Source organism: Lutjanus erythropterus, chromosome 2 (genome assembly GCF_056507025.1).
Source record: "Lutjanus erythropterus isolate fLutEry1 chromosome 2, fLutEry1.hap2, whole genome shotgun sequence".
In the NCBI taxonomy this organism is placed as follows: Eukaryota; Metazoa; Chordata; class Actinopteri; order Lutjaniformes; family Lutjanidae; genus Lutjanus; species Lutjanus erythropterus.
Genome location: NC_139318.1, coordinates 31,579,478 through 31,600,156, shown reverse-complemented (window position 1 = coordinate 31,600,156; position 20,679 = coordinate 31,579,478). Strand labels below are relative to the sequence as shown.

Sequence of the window (20,679 nt, the reverse complement as noted above, 5' to 3'; positions counted from 1 at the left end):
TAGATCATATTACTTTTGACCTCATATCTAGCCCCATAATTATCAGATTTACTTACAAATGACTTTCCATAGCACAGATGGTGTTGTAATGAATATTAGGTTAAAAAAGCTCAAGGTGTAGCCCACATTTCGCTGACTCCATGACGCATCATCATCTTCATCATCACAACAAAATCCATGAAGAGTATCTTTTTTCTTTGGTAAATTACTGAGGCTCACATTTTCATGAAATGTGTCTGCAGCAGTGATTATCAACTGGAGTTACTGATACCCCAGGGTGTACTTCTGTAGTCATCACAGGATACATGGAAAAAGGATTACCAAGTGTTGTGAGGGTATCTTTTATTCCATTTTCATTTCATTTACTGGTTTGTTTGACAGGGACAGTGTACAATAAGTGCATTATATATATAGATATAATAGATATAGCACATGCAATGCAATGCACATGCTGTATAAAAGTATAAATATTAAGTTCATATAACGCACATAAATACACCTATAGGACAGACCAGTGTGCCTTCAGTGAGGCATTACCTCCTTAGTGACAACATGACTGTCTTTTAATCACTTTTTAAGTTTTAAAGTGATTAAAATGAATATACTCTGTAGAGACTGGTCATGAACAATTTTCAAAATGAGTAATGAAATCAGTATTTAATTGACCCTGTGCGGAGAAGACTAAATTCTGTGTTTACCTGCTCTAACTGCGAACATTAGCATGTCTGGCTAATTATTACTAGTTTTTTAGCTGTGGTAACTTTACCTCCAGCCAAACATGTTAAATACCACTGTCTGCATTTGTTACATCAGGGTTTTAAGAATCAAAGTGGGCAGACAACTATGCACCTTTCTCTGACTTGCTCTCTTTGGTCTAAGCCATGTTGTCTTAGCTCTTATCCTGGCTCTCTTCCTGTGGTAATAGAGGTCAGGCTGTTCTGATTGGGTGACTGTAAGGTCCACTGCACTGACTGAGCCCCTGCGCTTCCTTTTCCCACATTAATGAGTGTTTATCTGTCTTCTATCATATACATGTGTAATATTTTATCATCTGACCAATGTTTCTTCCTGCTGGGTATAACTTAATCAATGTCATTCCTGTTGTTATGGATGCTTGCTTTGTTCTGTACCCTCAGGGGGGTCTTTGCTGCCGTTTGCTCCCTGCCTCAGGCTTTCCATTTATGCACATGGAAAGGTGGGAAAGCCCCAGAACAGAACCATACTACCAGATTAAACTTACTGCATATACAAATAATAGAATAGATAAAAAATCATCCAGTTTAAAATCCAGTAAAATGAACATATTTGCGACATGATGCATGGTGTTGCTGATGAGATATTGGGACTGTAAGTGCGGGTCCTCCAAAGCTTCACTAAAGCTTCATCACACTGTGAAATATTAAACCAAGATAGAGTGGAAAATTCAAAAGGTCTTTTGCATCATTTCATACAAATTTATCTCTATTTCACCTCGACATATTTGGCATCTGATGATGATGGTGTTCTAGCAGAAGGGCCATACATTATACAATATAGTCATGTAGATGTATTACCCTTGACTATCAAGTTTCACCTGAGGATAGGTTATAGGCACATACTCTGATATATGTCGGCTCTAATATTTAGATTTTAGACTTTGATATGTGGATGTATACTCTATCCTTAGAGTATCTGAGTCGCAGCATCTGCTAAATGATGCTGTTAACGTAATGGATGTGTGTGCCAAATGACGAAAAGAGTCCCGCTTTACCTTCCCAGCTGTCTTTAAATCATCTCCGCTCAATCTTAACCAAACGTCTCTGCTACTCTTTTTAACTGTCTCTCCTCATCTCTGCCTCGTTTATCTCCAGCCCATGGAGATCACCGGTGTGATTGAGGAGGAGTTCACAGTGGCTCGCCTCTACATCAGCAAGATAAAGTCAGAGGTGAAGTCCATGGTGAAGCGCTGCCGCCACCTGGAAAACCTTCAGATGGAGTGTCACCGTAAGATGGAGGAGACTGGCAGAGAGTTGTCCTCGTGTCACCTCCTCGTCTCTCAGGTGAGGGACTGATGGAGGAGCCTGAAAACATCTGGTGTAGGAAAAATGCATGTAAATCTGTCAATCCAGTGTTAGTGTTTATGTGGAAAAATCAGTTACTAATCCTCCCAGTGCAAAATATTAACCACCGCATACAAGTAAGTGACATTTCCTCTTCCTCAGACTAATTAACATCACACACACCTCCTAAGGCCTTTGTGTGATGTTAATTTACTCTGATGAAGAGCAGTGTGCTCGAAATGTCACTCAACTGTTTGTAGCACATTTTTTGCATCAAAAGCTGAGTGTGCAAACTGTCTCAATTCTGAAAGCATTGCATGATTTGTATTCTTTGTTTTGACATCACTGGAATCATGTTGTGAGTTTTAATATATTTGGTATTTAATGAAATTCCCAAATGAACAAAGATCATAAATATTCAAAATAGATTAAATTCATTCCACAGTGAGTAAAAAGTCAATATTTTATCCTTGTTGTAAAGCGTTGTCTTGGGTAGAGGTCCTTTGCTCATCAGTAAACTTTCTGCATCTGAGACACTGTGTTCTGACTTTCAGCATGAGGCGAAGATCCGCTCTCTAACGGAGTACATGCAGACTGTAGAGCTGAAGAAGAGACACCTGGAGGACAGCTACGACTCTCTGAGCGAGGAGCTGGCCAAACTCCAAGCTCAAGGTAGACTAATGCAATGTTATAAAAACAATCATCATAATTGAAGTACAGCAGTAGCTTTCTCAAAATATAAATCCAGTCAAACTCCAAGAACAAATAACAAGTCAACAAACAAGAATAAAGTCTACAGTCTGGTCTACGGTTTAGTGGTTCTCTTGTACTTTAGCACAGTGATACTTTGAGCTAAATGCTCATGTAACTTAACTTACAAAAACTATGCAAACACGCTAGTCTTTAGCAGCACACCACGTTCACCATCTTAGTTTAGTGTGTTACAATGCTAAGATTTGCTAATTAGCGCTAAACACAAGATTACAACTGACTAAATTCAGCATGCTAACACACTCACAATGACAATGCTAACACTCTGACATTATAGGCAGGTTTAGCCTACTAGCATGCTAGTTTGCTAATAAGCACTAAATACAGATCAGCAGAGGTCAGTAAGTTACATGTGCAAGTCACAAACAAGTCTCAAATTGCTGTAGTGAGAACCAAAAGGTCAAGTCATTCAGGTCAAACAAGTCACAAATCAAGTCAGAGACTTTTATCAATGTTAGTCAAGCAAGTCTCAAGTCCTCAAATTTGACCTTAATCAAGTCATGTGACTCGAGTCTCCCGCTTCTGCAAATTAGCCTTTAGCTAGAGGGTGATGGCCACATTATTAATTTTATTGTATCTGGTCATAAATTAGTCTCGCACAGCCTGACCTCTCTCCACAGCACTCAGTGCTGCAAAAAGGTCTGGCTTCACACACTGATATTATGCTATATCTGCCTTGTTTGCATTTCATTAAACCAATCACAAATGTCTTGGGTGGAGCTAAGTCCAGGATGCAGCGACGATGCTGCTGTAAAATAGCGCTGAGGGTGAATTTGTTTTGGTGAAACATTTGCGTGTCAGGAGGCAAATTCTGTCATTAAAAAGACTACCATCACTGCAAAATAAAAGGTGATAGCTGTTGGCTCTTTAACATTTGTACTATTAGCATCTACAGGTGCTACATTTCCATTTCCACCTTGCAGGCTGCAGCTCAGAGGTTGTTCTTTTTTCATGGGGACTTTGAAAATGTAGCTAGCGGATGCTGCAGTAGCACTTGAAACAAGCACCAATAGCAGACTTTTATCTGCACTGTGTGTGCAGCACATCCAGTCATAAATCAATTTGACTCACAGGATACACACTGTGGGTACAAACCTGTATTGGCCACTTATTTCAGGTTGCGTCTGCTAGTTGCATGTTACTGTTGCATTCAAATGTTCAACCAAAACAAATTACCCACAACACACCTGGTTTGGTTAGACTATAAACCAAATCAGTGGGTAAATGGCCTGGGGGTGGTACTAGATGAAAGATGACAGGATTGCCAAAGTTAAATCCATCCTGGAGGGGACATAAATGTCTGCACCAAATTTATTTGCAACCATGTCCGTCCAACAGCTGTGGAAACATTTCACTAACAAGAGCACATCTCAACCACGTGGTGGCACTACAGGAAGAGTTCGGTGATCACCAGAATACATTAAGATTAATTGTCTTGGAACATTTCATCTCTGTACAATAGTTTGACACAATCCATCAAGCAGATGTTGAGATATGTCACAGGACAAGTGAAAAATCTGACCTGCTAGTGTTACAAGAGAAAAAGTCAGTGGAGCATCATTACAACAGCAGGGGGAAGTCAGAAAGATTTATCATCTGTGCACCATAAATGCCTTTGCAAAAGTGCATGAATATCTATCCAAAAGTTGTTGAGATGTTTCAGTCTGGGCCAAAATGGTGGACCGACTGAGCGACCAACCGACATACATTGCCATCCTCAGAGCCAGAACAGTGGCAACTGATATAATCTCTGTGTGCACCTCAAAAATACTGTGATGTGATGCATAACCAGCTTAACTGTGTATTTCAACATTTCTAACAGTACATGAATCAGGCTTTTGAGGGGAATTCCAACAATGTACCCAAACCTCAGGCTCAAGGATCAATGTTACATAAACATGGTCAGTGCTCTGTATATAAAATGTACAGGTTCTGTATTTGTAATAAAAACGTCTTTGCCCCAGGCTCAGGTTGAGATATTTTATGTACGTGACGGAAATTACCAACCAGGAGCAAAGAATTTAACATTTATTCGGACTTGAAGGTGAAGCAGGAGAAAATATCAATATGGTCAGACAAGCAAAACAACAGTTTTATGGTTGATAAATCAGGCAAAGTATAAGGCTCCAGGAGCAAATCCAATCAACATGTTCAAGAAGTCAGCAAAACAGATGTTTGCTCAATAAATCAAAAAAATACTGCAGGTATAAAACTGAATTTTGGAGCAACAGAAGGACACGTTTTTTAGATGACATTGTGCTGAAGGGAGAGAAATCATGAATAACAATGTCCTACAGTAAATGGTGTGTGACATTCTTATTCACTGCACAGTTGAGGTCAATATTTAGATTGATCTAGATTATAAATCTTGCCAAATTGCAGATGTGACGTGCCAAAGTCAAATACAAGATTAATGTTCTCACACAGTCAAACAAAATCATGTCAGGATAGAAGAAAACATAAAAAAAGACAGCCAGCCTGTCACTATGTTTCATCTCCACCCAACTAGAACTGAGAGCAAGGGCCTCCTCACTTAAAACAATTTTATTGGCTTCAATGGAGAGTTTTAGTCTGTGCCAGAGGCCTTTCTATCCTGTCAAAATAAAAAGAAAAACAAGGGTAAACACTGATAAACAGCAAACATTTCACTGCACCCGCACGAATAGATTAATGGTACATTTGAAATTTGTGCGAGGTCCAGCGAACTGCGGATACTCCCAAGACACTGTCTCAATTCACAAATCAGGCCAAAGGCAATGTAAGTCATTCTTCCTGAGGAGTCCCGCTGAACTGCATTAAATAACCGGTGGATTTAAGGGCAGGTAAATCAATTTTGGCCATACTCCACACCAGAGCCAGGCGGTCCTCGAGTCATTACAGGAGTAAATACGAAGTGCTGCAGGTCATGTCGATCACACAGCGTGGTGTGAGGCAAAGAGCTCCGTAATTTCATCATCAGACTCTAAGAACAGCAGAGTGTTAACAACAGATCTGATCAACGTGACACAATAGCTGTCATTTTCAATAATAGATATTATTACACCCAAGGCACAACTTAGATCACGCTGACCTCGCTGTCAGTATCAAGCGGCGGTGCTGCTGTGCTGTCAAAGTCAGGTCACTGTCACCTCTGTCTACATCAGGGTGTTACTCACTTTTATCAGTCTGATTTTCTCTTCCTCTCCCTGTCTTGGTTTCTCTCACTGTCACTGTCTTGTCTGTCTTCTCTCCTAAATGTGTGCGTCTGTGTGTGTTTCAGAGAGCATGGCACAGGTGACCAGAGGGGAGAATCACACTTCTGACCAGGATTCCTGTAATATAAAGGTAATCATGGCAACGGCGAAAGTAACTTAGTGCACTGACCTGTTATCACACCAGCTCAGCACTCAGCTAACTGCATGTGTGTATGTGTGGGTGTGATGTGGCTGTGTGCATTTATGTGTCAGTGTACTGTATCTGTGCTTGTGGAAGGGATCATGAGTGTAAAGACCAAAGATTTGCAATGACACAAATTGAAACTACTAGCAATGCACTGGTCTGCGGTGTTTTGAAAACCTGTCGATTTGTTTTTTCATTAGAGGATCTGCATTAGCTGAAGCCATGGTATGGTGTCAATTGTTAATTTACATAAAATTACTTCAGTATACATCAATACATTAAAGCCAGTCAACACTTTACATATATTTACGTAAAAACACTATTAGAAAATCATATAAATGATTACAATTCTGAAACAGAAAGAAAACCAATGCAACTAGATGAGACAGTGTATTATCTCCATAGCAACTACTCTCTGTACTTCTGCTCAAACTGGCTTTTCGGGTATTTTTTATAGCTGAATATAATTTATAGCATCTTTAAGTATGAATGAGCATAGTGATAACAAGTTCCCTGCTACAGTTGTGTTTCTACTATTGATGAAATGGCAAAAAAAATAAAATATGTGTGCAAAGGGAGCGTGTTGTTGAGTGAGAGAGAGAAAGCAGTAGAGAGAAAGAGAGTGGGCAGAGCAGAGAAAGTAGAAGCACAATATGGTAAAAGACTAATCATATTGTGATTATTTTAACAGGTATTGCAATTGTAATATGATTCATGATTAGCTGGAATGATATATTTTGCATCCCAACTTTCATTTTTACCAAAAAATGCTATTGAAATCACGATGATGTGGCATTTGTTGGGGTCTATAACAAACAAACATGTTTTCTTACATCTGGAGAAGAAGATATGCAGAACTACAATACATCATTAATGATTTTATGTCATACATCAAAAAACTGCAGCTTCTGCAATTTAGATATTGCACTTCGCCATATCGCTGTCGATAATACTTTTAGGAATTGTACAGACCTAGTTAGCAGTGAAGTTCTCAGTTCCAGACACAGCTGTTCCTCAGACAAACTGATGAGGTGACCCTTTCTTTTTCTATCCAAAACTCTGCCATTACTGACAGTTTGTAACTCACTTGATCAGCTGACATCTCTATGAGTTGATTGGCTGTTGTAACAGGTGTTGTGTCTTATGTTCCAAAACCAGCCACCGATGACAAGCTATATTGCAGACGATGCCACAAGGCGGCTTGAGACAAGCTGAGACATGAAAATTTGTATCGTTGCAACTTTTCTCTGCAACTTTCTAAAATAGTTTTGTCTTGTTTTCTTGAATCTTTGGTCTGAACTGGCCTTTTTGTTTTTTTGCATGTAAACCAGCACTGCAATTGACACTTATTGTCATTACGGTGAATCTGCCAGCTATTTTCTGTCTGTAAGATAAACATGACAGTGGAGTCTGAAGCCAGTTTGCTCAGCTTAGCATAAAGACTGGGAACAGCTAACCCAAAGATAACAAAATTGTAGTGCAAAAATGACAATTTTGCTGTTTTACTGGGAGAATTATATGTTGAGTATCATCCTGGAATCCCCACTGGTTGCCTAGCAACCGATTCCAGCTAAGAAATTATCCAAAACATAAATACCAGTAAAATGGAAATGTGTGTTTTTGTATGGATTGAACAAGCAAGATATAAAGTGTTAATTAGTGAGCTTCAGAGGGGCTGGTAGGCAGTTTTTGTTAACTTTGCAGTGAGCCAGACAAACTCTTTGGGGACCACCCATTGTTCTTATAGCTCATTATTCTGAAACCCCAATAGTCTGAAAAACATCCCACTAGACTCACTTGTCTGACAGTCCGTCATCCCCAAAACAATGCCCATTCCTCTGAACACACTCTCCCTGCAGTTGTTAGTTGGGGTTTGATCAGCCAATATCTAACAAGTCAGGTAACAGAGTAGCACACCAGCTGAGGTAAAACTCTCAGGATTTTTTTTCTGACATTAGAAATTTGTCAGCTGGAGTAAAATCAATTGAAAGGTCATTTGGTGTGAGACCAGAAATATCAGTCTATTGAGGGCAAACCCCCCTCCCCTGCTTATTCAGCACGATGGACAGGACCAGCAGTCACTGAACTAACAACTGGGGCCAACAGGCCTTCGAAGCAACGGGCCGGTGTTTTCAGGATAACGGACTGTCAGACAAATGGGTTTTCGGTCCAGTGGGACACCGTGCAGACTGTTGGGTTTTCTGAATAATGGGCTGTCGGAACAACGGCATGGCATCATCTCTTTCTCTCTGTTTCCAGTCTTTAAGCTAACTGGCTGCTGGCACCCCTTAGATATTTATTAATTTTTTTAAATCAAACTTTTGGCAAGAAAGTATATATCCCAAAAAGGCAAACTATTACTTTAATATCAGAAAAATGTGAAAAATTATCACAGTTTCCAGTGCCTAATGCAAGCTCTTCAAATAACTTATATCAAATGAAATCCAAAGATACTCAATTTGCAATGGAAAGAATTAGACAAAAGGACCAAATCCTCATATTTGAGATGGCAAATATTTGGCATTTTTCTTTGATAAATGGCTTTCGACAAGCCATTTCAGCACTAACTGTTCTTATTTGCTCTTGGGCCTCTGTTCCCGTCACATATAGTGCACACAGCATACTAAAGATGGCAGTTTCATTATATTTTGCAGAGCGATTCAGAAACAGAGCAGTACACTAGAGCACTACCAGGACGCTGGTTTTCAATATGAGAGTTTGAAATAATTTAATAAAATGCAACTTTATTTAGGAAAATGCACCTGTGCACAATATAATCTAAAATAATAAAGGTGTTAGCGATATATTTTAATAGAATACAGGGCCTCATGCAGATAAGGTCACAAGACAACATATTCACATCAACAAGGACATACACATACAGTAACAGCTCTCCCATCATCCTGAACTACACCGACTGCATCTGTTGCAAGTGTCATCTGAACAAAGACGAACGAGAAATAAAATAAACCGGACAAATACCATTATTAGAATACATACAAATACAAACAAATGAATGTTATTGTCCACAATGTGGTAATTTGCCTTCAGTTTCACCAGAAAACATCTCATAAAAATATAATATGCAATGTTATAAAAATATAATATGCAAAAATAACAACTCACACATCATCTTGGTATATATATTCATAAAAATACAACTCACAGTACACAGTCTACACTACACAACATAGGACATTAATCTACTGCAGCAAAGTCAGGAGCATCACCCAGTGTCCTAGTCTAACCGATCCCACTGTCATTAATTACCCAGACAGCACTTGGGACAAAGGATTTCTTGTAAATATTTCTATTTGTCTTTGGTAGTCTGTAGCGTCCTCATGAGGGCAAAAATTCAAATTCCCTGTACAATGGATAAGAAGGGTCATTAATAATTAAAGCAGCTTTTCTTCTTAAAAGTTCATCATTATGCCAAAACAGTCTCTCAAAGAGTCTACTTCTGAGCTAAAAATTAAAAGCAAGGTAAATACAATCCACAACAAGAACAGATGGATTTAAGATAAACAAGCAAAGAAGTCTTGAAAGGAAGAAATCGATCGAGTGAAATTGACAAATTATTCCAGTCTGATGGAGGCTTAAAGCACAATATTGTTCTTTACTGGTACAAACAAATTTGCCAGTAATCAAATTACAAAAAAAAAAAACCTCTTATATACAGTGAACTGAGGGTTTTTGAGGCCTGTGGGAGCGTGGGACCTGGGACACTTGCTCACTTTGCCCAGCTGCTAATCCAGTCTTACAGTAAACATGCGACACACGCAGTTTTCAGCTGCTAAACACCCCTGTACAGCTGGAAGTATTTGTTTTTGATTATCTGCCCGTATTTGTGCACGTGTTCGTGAGTGTGTTTTCATGTCAGTGCGCGACACGCTCCAGTTTCATTAGCCATGTCTCACTGCTGTGTGTATGTGTTCAATGCCCATGTGGTGCTCTGTGTCCACATGTGCACTGGTGTGTGTAATTGTATCCCCTCTTGTTATTTAGTCATTTTGTTTTTCTTTTGTTACCGCCTCTTGGTGCCATCTCTCTCTCCTCTGCCTCATTATACATGTATGTCTCTCACCCCCCCTCTTGTTGCCCGTACCTCAGAGGGCTCTGGAGCAGCAGATGGAGTCACACCGTGAGGCGCACAGCAAACAGCTTGGCCGCCTGCGAGACGAGATCAATGAGAAGCAGAGGATCATCGACGACTTAACTGAGTCAGTGCTTCGTTGTAGTTCTTCACCTTCTCTTACAAACTAAACCAGGGTTTCTTCATCAGTAGTCCATTCTTAACTAGTGTAGGAGTATAAAAAGAGAAGGGAGGGAGAAAAAGGGAGTATTTTAAAGCAAAGATACCAATGCACCAAAGTAGTTTGTCACACTTTATTTTACAGTACAGTAACAGACATAACAAGTCGTACTTTGCATCAAATTAGACAAAAACTTAGACAGCATTAGACACACATTACAACAGAACTATACTGTAAAACATTCTGTATTATTTCTCACTCTTAGACCCTTATTATCCTTTATTAGAGGGTATTTGGGGACATATTACAACAGAACTGTACTTTAAACTTTACTTTATGTTACACACTTGGATGTATGAAAATTTTCTGGGTGTGCATGGTTTTAAGGATTTCCTCTCTTTTCTTCCCAGAACCAAACATCATGTCTTAATGTCTGTGCAGTCATGTGTACATAAAAGATTCCCCTACCTCTATAATTCTGGCCTGTACTTGTTAGATCTGGTTAACATATTGTTTTAAATGATGAAGTAGCAGATTTTTTAAATTTAATTTAATTCATTATTTTATTAGTTTACAGTACAGTACTGTACTGTTGTAATGTGTCCCTAATTACACTTGAATAAAGTCTAATAATGGTCCAACATTGGAAAATAATACAAAGTATGGCCTAATTTGACATGAAGTGTGGCTTTGTCACTTCTTATTAGTGTACAGTAAAGTGTGACCTTTTCTTCTCTCTACAGACTCTGTCAGCTGTCTGTGGGCTCAAATCTGAAATTCAATTCTGCCCTTATAAGCAGTGTGGAGATGCTACAGTTGGGGATACATTGTCTCAGTAGTATGAGTTCTCAAAAAAAAGTCTAAACCCTGCTCGAGCTGCGAGAGGGGGTAAAATCAATATGTGTGGGTGGCTGACATGGAGGAAACTGCAGTGGGGGAGGACTTTAGAGTCAAGCTGCTGCTGGACCACAATGTGAAGAGCCACTGAGCTGGTTTGGACCCCCCTCGGGTGCCTTGATTTGAAGATGTTCTGTACCAGGCGTGAGCGTCTGAGAGCAGACTGCAAGGCAAACCCTCTTGAGGGACTAAAGTACATTTCCCAGCTGGCCTGGGAGTGTCTGGTAACACCCATGGAGCAGCTGCAGAGAATTATGAATGAAAAGACATGTGGGCCTGCTCTGCTTGTCCTGCTGGCATAGCCTGATTTGCTTAAGCAGCTTGAGAATGGATGGAGGGACGGACGGATGGATGTCAGTGAGGTAGAAAACATCTGAAATTGTAGCAGAGTGGCCCTAAAATCCATGAAGCAGAGTAGGAAAAGGGGATAAATGTTCCTTCAGGAGCGAAATCTAAAATGGTTAAAATTGAGGGTACATGCTGTGGCTTGTATAGGTGTGAAGCTTTTTGCCAAGTGTCCTACATGTAAGAAAAAAAACAAACATGTTGTCTCTGTTCCTGAAAGGGACTGTTCACCGCAAAAGCAAAAACACATTTTTTTTTTTCCTGGCCTGTAGCGCAATTTATCCATCTAGATTTTTTTTGGTGTGAGTTGCAGAGTTTTGGAGAGGTGCTCGAACAACAAAAAAATCTATCTGAAAAATTCAAAACCAGTGTCTCTTTTCAAAAATCACAACCTGGTCACTCAGGATGATGCACAGACCTTGTTGTGAGCAGCTTCATGTAGGAACCACTTTATGTCTCATGTAGGGACTACTTTCTTTCTACTAGAATAAAGTAGTCCCTACATGAAACTGTTCACAACAAGGTCTGTGGTTTATCTTGAGTAACCCTGTCATGACACTGGTTTTGAATTTTTCAAAGAGAAGACAGACATCTCTTTAGCTGATCTCTACAAAAACAACAAAAAATCTAGATGGTTAAATAGTACGACAGACTAAGGGAAAAATATAGAATTTTGATTATGGAGTGAACTGTCCCTTTAACCCTCATTTATCAACATATTTAATATACACCGGCTACTGATTGGTAGTGGTAATAAACTACTTTAAGAAACAACCATCATAGGAAAATGTTGATTTATTTCTTCTCAAAACATTATTAGCTATGTAATTATGTCATCTGAAGAAAAAAACATATTATTATTTTAGGAAAATTACAGTCAATTTGCATATTATATAAAATGAAAATAAACAGAGCAGACAACTTCCAAGACAACTTCCATGCTTTAGTTTTGACCTTGGCCTGCTCTACTACCCCCGTGATCAGCCAAAATGCCTGTCTTGCTAGTATGGCTCTGATGTGGCTATAGGGAAAAATAAATCCTAACCCTGCATACAGAGATGGTGCCTCTTCATCACTATTGCTCCTGTCGTTTTAAAAGTCTGTGCACGCCACTGAGCTGGAGCTTTACTCCTCAGACTCAGGAGAGACAGTATATTCTTCTTGTGTGACAGTGAGCAGGCTGGCAGGCTTCTCTAAGGCAAAAAAAAAAAACCCAACACAATATAAACAATCATCCTATTAAACAGTGTTTTTCTACAAGGTTAGAAACCTTTAATAAACCTCTCTGCTGTCCTGGAATTTTCTTGTAAAAGAGATGATGGTGTAATAGGCAATTGGCACTGAATTAATAGAGGCTGAATAAAAGAGATTTTTTTATGGTCATGAGAGTTCATAAAGTCACATTTCAAATGTGATTTTGTGGAGCAGACTCCATTTCGAGAATATCTAGCTTCTGTATCATGACTTATTTCCATGTGAAAAAGGATTGGCAGATATTGGAGCAGGAATTTGATTTGAGCACTGAAACTGAACTGAACATACCATGTTGTTGCTAGTTAGCTAACTAATGAATCTTAGCTCTGTGTTAGATTGATTGATGGGTTGATGTCATTACTTCATTGGATGAAATTGGTTGGTTCAAACCGGTAAACACATCATACTTTTTTTCTTACGGAAAGAAATCACGATCGGATTGTGATATGACAATAATTTAATGTAATAATATAATTTTGAACCTGCCCATTGTTCACCTTTCCAGCTGTAACCAGAGGCAACAGCTGGAGTTGGAGCAACTGCACTGTGACTTTGAACGTCTCAGGAGCCAAGAGCATCACAAGAGCCGGCAGCTGGAGGAACTGACGTGAGTCTCTTTGCTTTACTGTCCTGGCCGGCTTTCAAACACTTCACCATATGGAGGCCTGGGGGCGGGCTGCCTCTTTTGATTCACGTCTGCCATTTCTCTCTGTCATTTGTCTTACTTTTGTCTATTTGTTTTCCTCTTGCTCCACAGTCCTGACTGTCATCCTATTTACAGAACAAGTCTCTCTGTGGAATAATATATACAGTTTGAGGCTAAAAATACCCGCAGGCTAACACGTTTAACTCTTTCTTCACCTCTCTCTCTCCTGGTCTCTTTCTTTCTGTGTAAATCTCTCTGCATGTCCATTACGGGCTTTTGGGAAAAGGTAGCAGCTGGCTGTTAATAGGCCTCTTTCTGCACTGACCTTTGCAGTGTATTTCATCAGTTTGGCAGATGGGTAACAGCCCACGATTGGGGCAGCCGGTCTAAGCTGCGTTTGTTCTTTATTCATGAATTATTCTGGCAAGAATATGGTACTCATTTGTGGTAAAGAGAATTTCAGTCAGCATTTTTGTCATTACTTAATTCATAAGTGTTGCCAAAGACTGACACGATACTGTCATAACCATGACATGATACCTGTCATGAATATGAAGGAGTCTTGTGTGTCGTTTGGTCAATTATGGAATTTTTATTGAAAAGGTGACATTGCTTGAGCTGTCTTTTTAATGACAACATGTCAAAATGGCCTTATTATATTAAATTACATCTTTATGACATGTCCAAGGGAATTATTCATGACACTGTTATAAAAGCATTTGACAATAACAACAGCACACCACTATGATAATAACAATAACACTTAATGACATCTTAACTCAAAATCCAAAATGTATCACTGTAGCTGAGATCAAGGAAAATATTCATGACACAGTTGATCTCATGACAATCAATTCCAAATCAACCACATGCAACAGTGTAATGTACTTTTAAAACATGAAGCCAGATAGTTTCTTAAAGTTTAACAATTAGTCGTCTTTGGAATGATTATGACGGATTACGTTGTCTTGGATAATGTCAAGTTGTAATAACAAAGACATCCCAAACAATGCCAACGTTGCATTAAAAGATGACATAACTGATCAAAATGAAAGTTAATGGCAACAATCATAAAACATCCATACAGACTCTTTAATGCCCCTGACAGGTGTCATTTTTATGACGATGTTGTGTCAGTCTTATGCACACCCCTTCAAACAAAGTGTTACAGCGTGCTCTCTCTATCTGCCTGACTGTGTCTGTTTGTCTATCTATAGATTTCTCCATGAGCGACATGAACAGTCAAAGCAGGACCTCAAAGGGCTTGAAGAGACTGTTGTAAGTGATTATTTGCTGTCATGATTCACTTGGCTCCCTCAGAGGCCACTGATCCACTAAATACTCTCTAACTGCTTTCACTGCACTATTTCCTGTCTCTGTCTCTCCCTTCATATCGAAGGCTCGTGAGCTCAGCACCCTGCACAACCTCCGCAAGCTTTTTGTTCAAGACCTCACGACTCGAGTCAGAAAAGTAAGTCAGACACAACTCAGCTGCAAAACACACTGAAGAGCTTTAATTCCCCAGAGAGCATGTGGGTTTACCTAGACAATACACAAATGACTTTTTTGGAGCTACAGGTTTTTTGCAATGGTAGGTTTTTGTTTTGTTTTGTTTTGTTTTTTTTTAATGCAACGCCAAAATATTTCTACACACAAGTGTTTCAAAGCGGTGAGGGGTTCTACCATTTGCTTCTGAAAAATCCTTTTAAAGAAAGCATTTGTCAAGGGTTTCTTTGCAAAATCAAGGGTTCTATTAAGAGCCCTTGAGTTGTTGTTCAAAGATTGTTGAAATCCTTGAAAAACTCTTTTGTCAAGAGTTAATACAAAAGAGTTCTCAGTAGAACCTCCTAGATAGGTTTTAGATAAAACCTTTGGTATATAAAAAGGTTCTTGTTCTAGATGAAACCCTTGTAATGAAAAAAGTTTTTGGTAAAATCCCCATGATGGGCTCTTTTTTTCGGAAGAGTTCTTTAATCATGAAATCCTTGAAGAACTCTCTCATCATATAAGAGGCTTCTTGGTAAAACTCTTGGAATATTAGAAGGTTCTATGTAGAACCCTTTGTGTGTGTTCCAGATAAAACCTTTACGATATAAAAAGGTTCTCTGTAGAACCTCCTGAGTGTGTCCTAGATAAAACCCTTGAAATATGTATAAAAGCTCTTAGTAGAACCGCTGGATGGGTTCTTATCAGCACCTTTTGAAGGTGGAAAGGTTCTGGTTAGAGTTAGAGAGTAGGGTTCTAGATGGAACAATCACACCATAGAGGAGTTCTCTGTAGAATCTCTCTGGGGTATCTTGATGAAACCTTTCACAGATGGTTCTAGGTATAACCCTTTATGTTGGCTTCTAGGTAGATCTCTCTGAAATGGTTCCAAGTGGAGCCTTTATAAATGGCTCTACCAGGAACCAAATAAGGTTCTCCTGTGTGAACAAGCTGGACAACTCTTTATGGGTCTAATTACCATCCTTGTTTCTAAGAGTGCACTGTTTCTGTTGACAGAGTGCAGGGCTGGAGCCTGATGATAGTGGAGGATACATCACCCAGAAACAGAAGATTTCCTTTCTTGAGAACAACCTGGACCAGCTTACAAAGGTTCACAAACAGGTAACAATAAGCAGCACATATACAACTATAAATTACCAGAATAGCATTTCTTTAAAAAAAAATAAAATAAAATAAATAGGACAAATCATGTGGTTTTCCTCCGTTCTGGAAGGCTGATTCTCACTGTGCCGTGGCACAGCAGTGAGGCAGAAACGTCTTAGCTGGATAGAATATGAGCCGGGGACAAAAAGAGCAAGTCAAATTAAAATACAGAGCGCTGTGTGCCGTTTGTCATTGCTCTCCTATGGGCTAAAAGTAATGCAAGCACCATCAATCATCCCACTACAGCAACTTCACATGAAAGTCTCCTTGAAAACAGAGCAGCGGGGGGTGTTAAACCATGCTGCCTTCTGGGAGAGGAAGCCACACAGCATAAAACAGTCCCTCACATATGATAAACACAAATGAACTCATCGTGTAGGTGCACACAAACACGGTGAGGCTTTCTCCTCTCTCTGCCTGACACACAAGCACTCAAAAGCAGCTGCTAAAGGATTAGACACAAACACACACATACACACACTTCACATCTTTCTTTAATATTGGTAAATGGACTACAGCAGTGGACAAAGTGTTGATGTGCTAAACGCTCTGCAGACTGGCACATCTACTCAGGCTGGCAGATTGGCGAGAGCTGCACTGCAGCAGTTTGTCAGGCTGAAAACCAATCCTAAAGTGGCTGCTGGGAGACTCCATCCCATCCACCACCTGCTGATACTGTGGGAATGGAAGATGAAAGTCTCGGTCATAAATCAGCGACCTCCCAGTGGAAAGTGATAAGGCTCCCAGAGACGGGCAGTGGGCAGTGCATCAGGGCTGTGTATCAGTTTCTCTGCCCCTGTACAGATAACGTCTGCCTGTCCGTCTATCCATCCACACACACACACACACACACACACACACACACACACACACACACACAACTGCCATGAGCTCTCTTATAACATCACTTACCTCCTGTGGGAATCTCTCTATTTTTTGTTTTTCCCCTCAAATGACTTTCCACCAAAACAAGAAACTAGTGTTTCAGAGCCTCCAGTGGTTCCACTGAAACCCCTGAATCCTTTGCCCGTTTCGCCTGTTAGATAACCTTGTCCTGTTTGCTAAACCCTCAGGTCATGTACTCAGTATCTCTGCAGGGCACGAATTAGTTTGCATGATCACGTAGCAGCAGACTGTCAGTGTTCAAGGTGCTCAGTCATTGGATTTTCATGTTTTCCACTTGTTAGAAACATGCTGTGTACAGAAATTTAAAATCAATAAATCTCCACATGGATCTTGGTGCATGAATCCTAACCATTTAACAAACTAGAATGTTGTGTTTTACATCACCGACCATGAGATTGGTTTTTGTCATGTTTTTACTTGAAGCATACCTTTTGCTCCTTTGCAGAGATCAGACCGTTATGAAATCAATAAAAGAACTTGAACTTTGTTGGAAGTGTTTCGCTGGTCAAAACAAGTGAGGAAACATTCATTAAAAGAAAGGAATCACTTTGTTAGTCCATTTCAGGCTTTGTTGTCTCAGAATACAGGCACCAATCAATATTTTTTACCAGCAAAAGATGCAGCACTGAAATGATAAAAGTGGTTTACATATGCTGTGTCTTCTTGCTGACTCACTAAGGTTTGTTATGAGCCCCATTATGGACTGTGTGCCACCAGGACCAGTCCGGGATGGTAATAAAGACGTTCAGGGAAACGTGCTGTGAGCTGCTCTTTAATGGACGTCGAAAAGTTGACCACATTTGCATTTGCCAAACCAACAAGTGAGTGTTCTACAGTACAGAGCGACTGAAGGTGTGGCATGGATGACCAGGGCTAGAGTGAAACATCAACAAGTTAAATTAATATGATTTACATACAGAAAATAAACAATCATTTGACTTTGACTTGACTTTTTGCAGTTCTGCAGTGGGGCATGAAAGAAATAGTTTGAGGGTTAAGGGTTAATCAGAAGCAGAATACGGTGCATCATGCCTTTGGTGAAATATCGCCAACCGTCAAGTACCAGTGGGCATCAGGGAGAAGTAATGAGCCCATTATGGTGTAAGACACCTCGCTGTGAGGTAGCACTAGAAAACTTTTCAACACAAAGGTCACCTTTCAGATTTATGTGAAGTGTCTTCAAACTTTTTATTTTTAAAAGAAAAAAGACTGAGAGGAGGAAATCTAAGTTGTTGGTTTCTCCAATATGCTTGTGGTTAACTGGTCCACTGTCATTAAAACGCAGTGCACAGCCACTTTCCTGAGCTTTTACACAGGACAGACTTAAAATACACGAGACAGAAACAACAAGAAACAATAACTCCTATTACTGTTAACAGTCCCTGAACAGTTGGTCAATATAAATTAACTTTGTTTCCACTGTAAAGCAGGGCTGTCAGACATACAGAACCAGCTGGCCAAAGGGTGGATGACTTTGCAAAGTGTAAAATTTTGCAGAAGGGGCATTCATTTGGGATCAGAGTACTGCCTCTCTGAAAGCTATAGTATTTTTGGGGTCATATTTAACAATACTGAATTGTGCAAAATATTGTCAGTCAACAGCTTCAGTACAAAATAATCTGTATCAGACTTATATCTTAAACAATATTGGTGGAACCCTGTTGCCAAGACACTGCCAAAGCTTTTGATTGGTAAATGTTTGTAAGACAAAGGATAACTTGTTGTTGCAGTGTGGTGATACAGCATTAGTACACAGGAGTGGAAAAACTAAATTGATTTGTTGCTATCAATGAGCTGTTTAAATCATAAAGAAGTAAAATATGTCATTGTTCAGTTCCAAAACACACAGATGTTTTTGTGCTTTTTGTTTGTTTTGTTCTGTTTGTAGATCCACTGTGATCTGTGTGTTGTGATTGACTGAAAGTGGAAAAACTAAGACATTGTCCATGTATTTTTCTCTAGACAATGGATGGTTCATTAATTGTGAACATTCTCAAAATATATTGAACCTCTTCATACTAAAACACGGAAAAATTGTAGGTGTTAAGTAGTGTTATGCAATGGTTTTACTGGTCCTGCCCACTTGAGATCAAATTGGCCAGTATGTGGCACATGTACTAAAATGAGTGTGACACCCCTGCTGCTCAGTGACATCAGTGAAGGACAGTAACTGTTAACTGGATGATGAAAATGACTTGCCCTCGCTGGTGTGGTTATATAAAGCATCAGCGGCATTACCAGCCAGCTGGCAGGCTGGTGCTTTGTGCCTTTACCATATTTTTCAGGTGTGCTAGTTCTCAGTTTGAGTTTGTCAGCCATGTTTCCTCAACATAAAAGACAGTATAGGTTGTCTCTTCCTCAGACAATTTTCCCCATCAGATCACACTTGACTTGACACTCCTCTGTTCCACCTCGCTGAACCTATTTGGCTCAAACTGACAGAAATGTTCCAGTTCAAACCAACGGGGGTTATGTGGTCACTTAGCTACTCCCATTGTTGTACAGTGTGCTCAGTACTGCTGTACTCTTCTTGCTACAAAAGAGGGAACACTGTTTTCACCCTTTCCAGTGGAAATCGAGAAACAAATGAAATCTGAAAAAAGAAAAAGCATGTTCTTATTCTTGATCCTCAAAACAAACACAAGAGCGGAGACTGAAACATCATACCAAGGTCTCAGATTGGTACATGTAGCAATTTAAAGGGACTTTAGTTCTTCATAAATTACATCAAGAAAATGGTTATCTGACAGAAAAAATAAACTTATTACCAACATTGCACCTCATCAATATCTTTTTACATGAGAGGATATGTTTATTACGTGGTTATTAACATGTTCAGTTAAACTCTGTTCCTTTGCATGCTCTCGTGTTTGTGTGACAGCTGGTACGTGACAATGCAGATCTTCGCTGTGAGCTTCCAAAACTGGAGAAACGTCTTCGGTCTACAGCTGAGCGAGTCAAGGCGCTGGAGGGTGCGCTGAAGGAGGCGAAGGAAGGAGCCATGAAGGACCGCCACCGCTACCAGCAGGAAGTGGAGCGCATCAAAGATGTGATGAGAGCTCGCAATCCGTTCCGCAGGCCCCATGCTGCACAGATAGGTAGCACATGCACCTCGGTCACAGATTCAGCACTTTCAAAATAATTGAGCAGCCATCAGCAGTGATGCACATACAACATTACGCGTGTCATTTCAATAAAAGCTGTGTAATCGGATAAAATGATGACAACAAAGCAGCATCTTCTAATCTGTAGGCAGGCGGTGATTCATTGCATCTATCCATTAAAATCTGTTGGCATTAATATTTAATATTCCAAGATTTTTATTACATTCCTGCTCAGGGCATGAATGGCTCTCTTACGGTTACATAACTGTTTTAATGTCTATAAGCTCTTCTCTTCAATCATATTGAGTCATATATTTCTCTATTGTTTAAGTAAATTGAGTATTTCTCAAAACAATATGTGCAATCACCACAGTAAAGCCCCTTTTATACTGGACAAAAAACACCAACACCCACTAACATCCAGCTTTTGTCTGCAG

General features: G+C 39.7%; 1 protein-coding gene across 1 annotated transcript in view; it reads left to right on the top strand.

The window, feature by feature from the left end:
* Positions 1-20,679, top strand: part of kif5ab (kinesin family member 5A, b) — a 118,447-nt gene that overhangs the window by 79,915 nt on the left and 17,853 nt on the right. Inside the window, exons 16-24 of the mRNA XM_084737190.1 lie at positions 1,851-2,039; positions 2,594-2,711; positions 6,070-6,134; positions 10,299-10,408; positions 13,443-13,544; positions 14,801-14,861; positions 14,983-15,054; positions 16,086-16,190; positions 20,020-20,236. Coding sequence (XP_084593316.1) covers positions 1,851-2,039; positions 2,594-2,711; positions 6,070-6,134; positions 10,299-10,408; positions 13,443-13,544; positions 14,801-14,861; positions 14,983-15,054; positions 16,086-16,190; positions 20,020-20,236 — 1,039 coding nt within the window. The remainder of the gene's footprint in view (positions 1-1,850; positions 2,040-2,593; positions 2,712-6,069; positions 6,135-10,298; positions 10,409-13,442; positions 13,545-14,800; positions 14,862-14,982; positions 15,055-16,085; positions 16,191-20,019; positions 20,237-20,679) is intronic.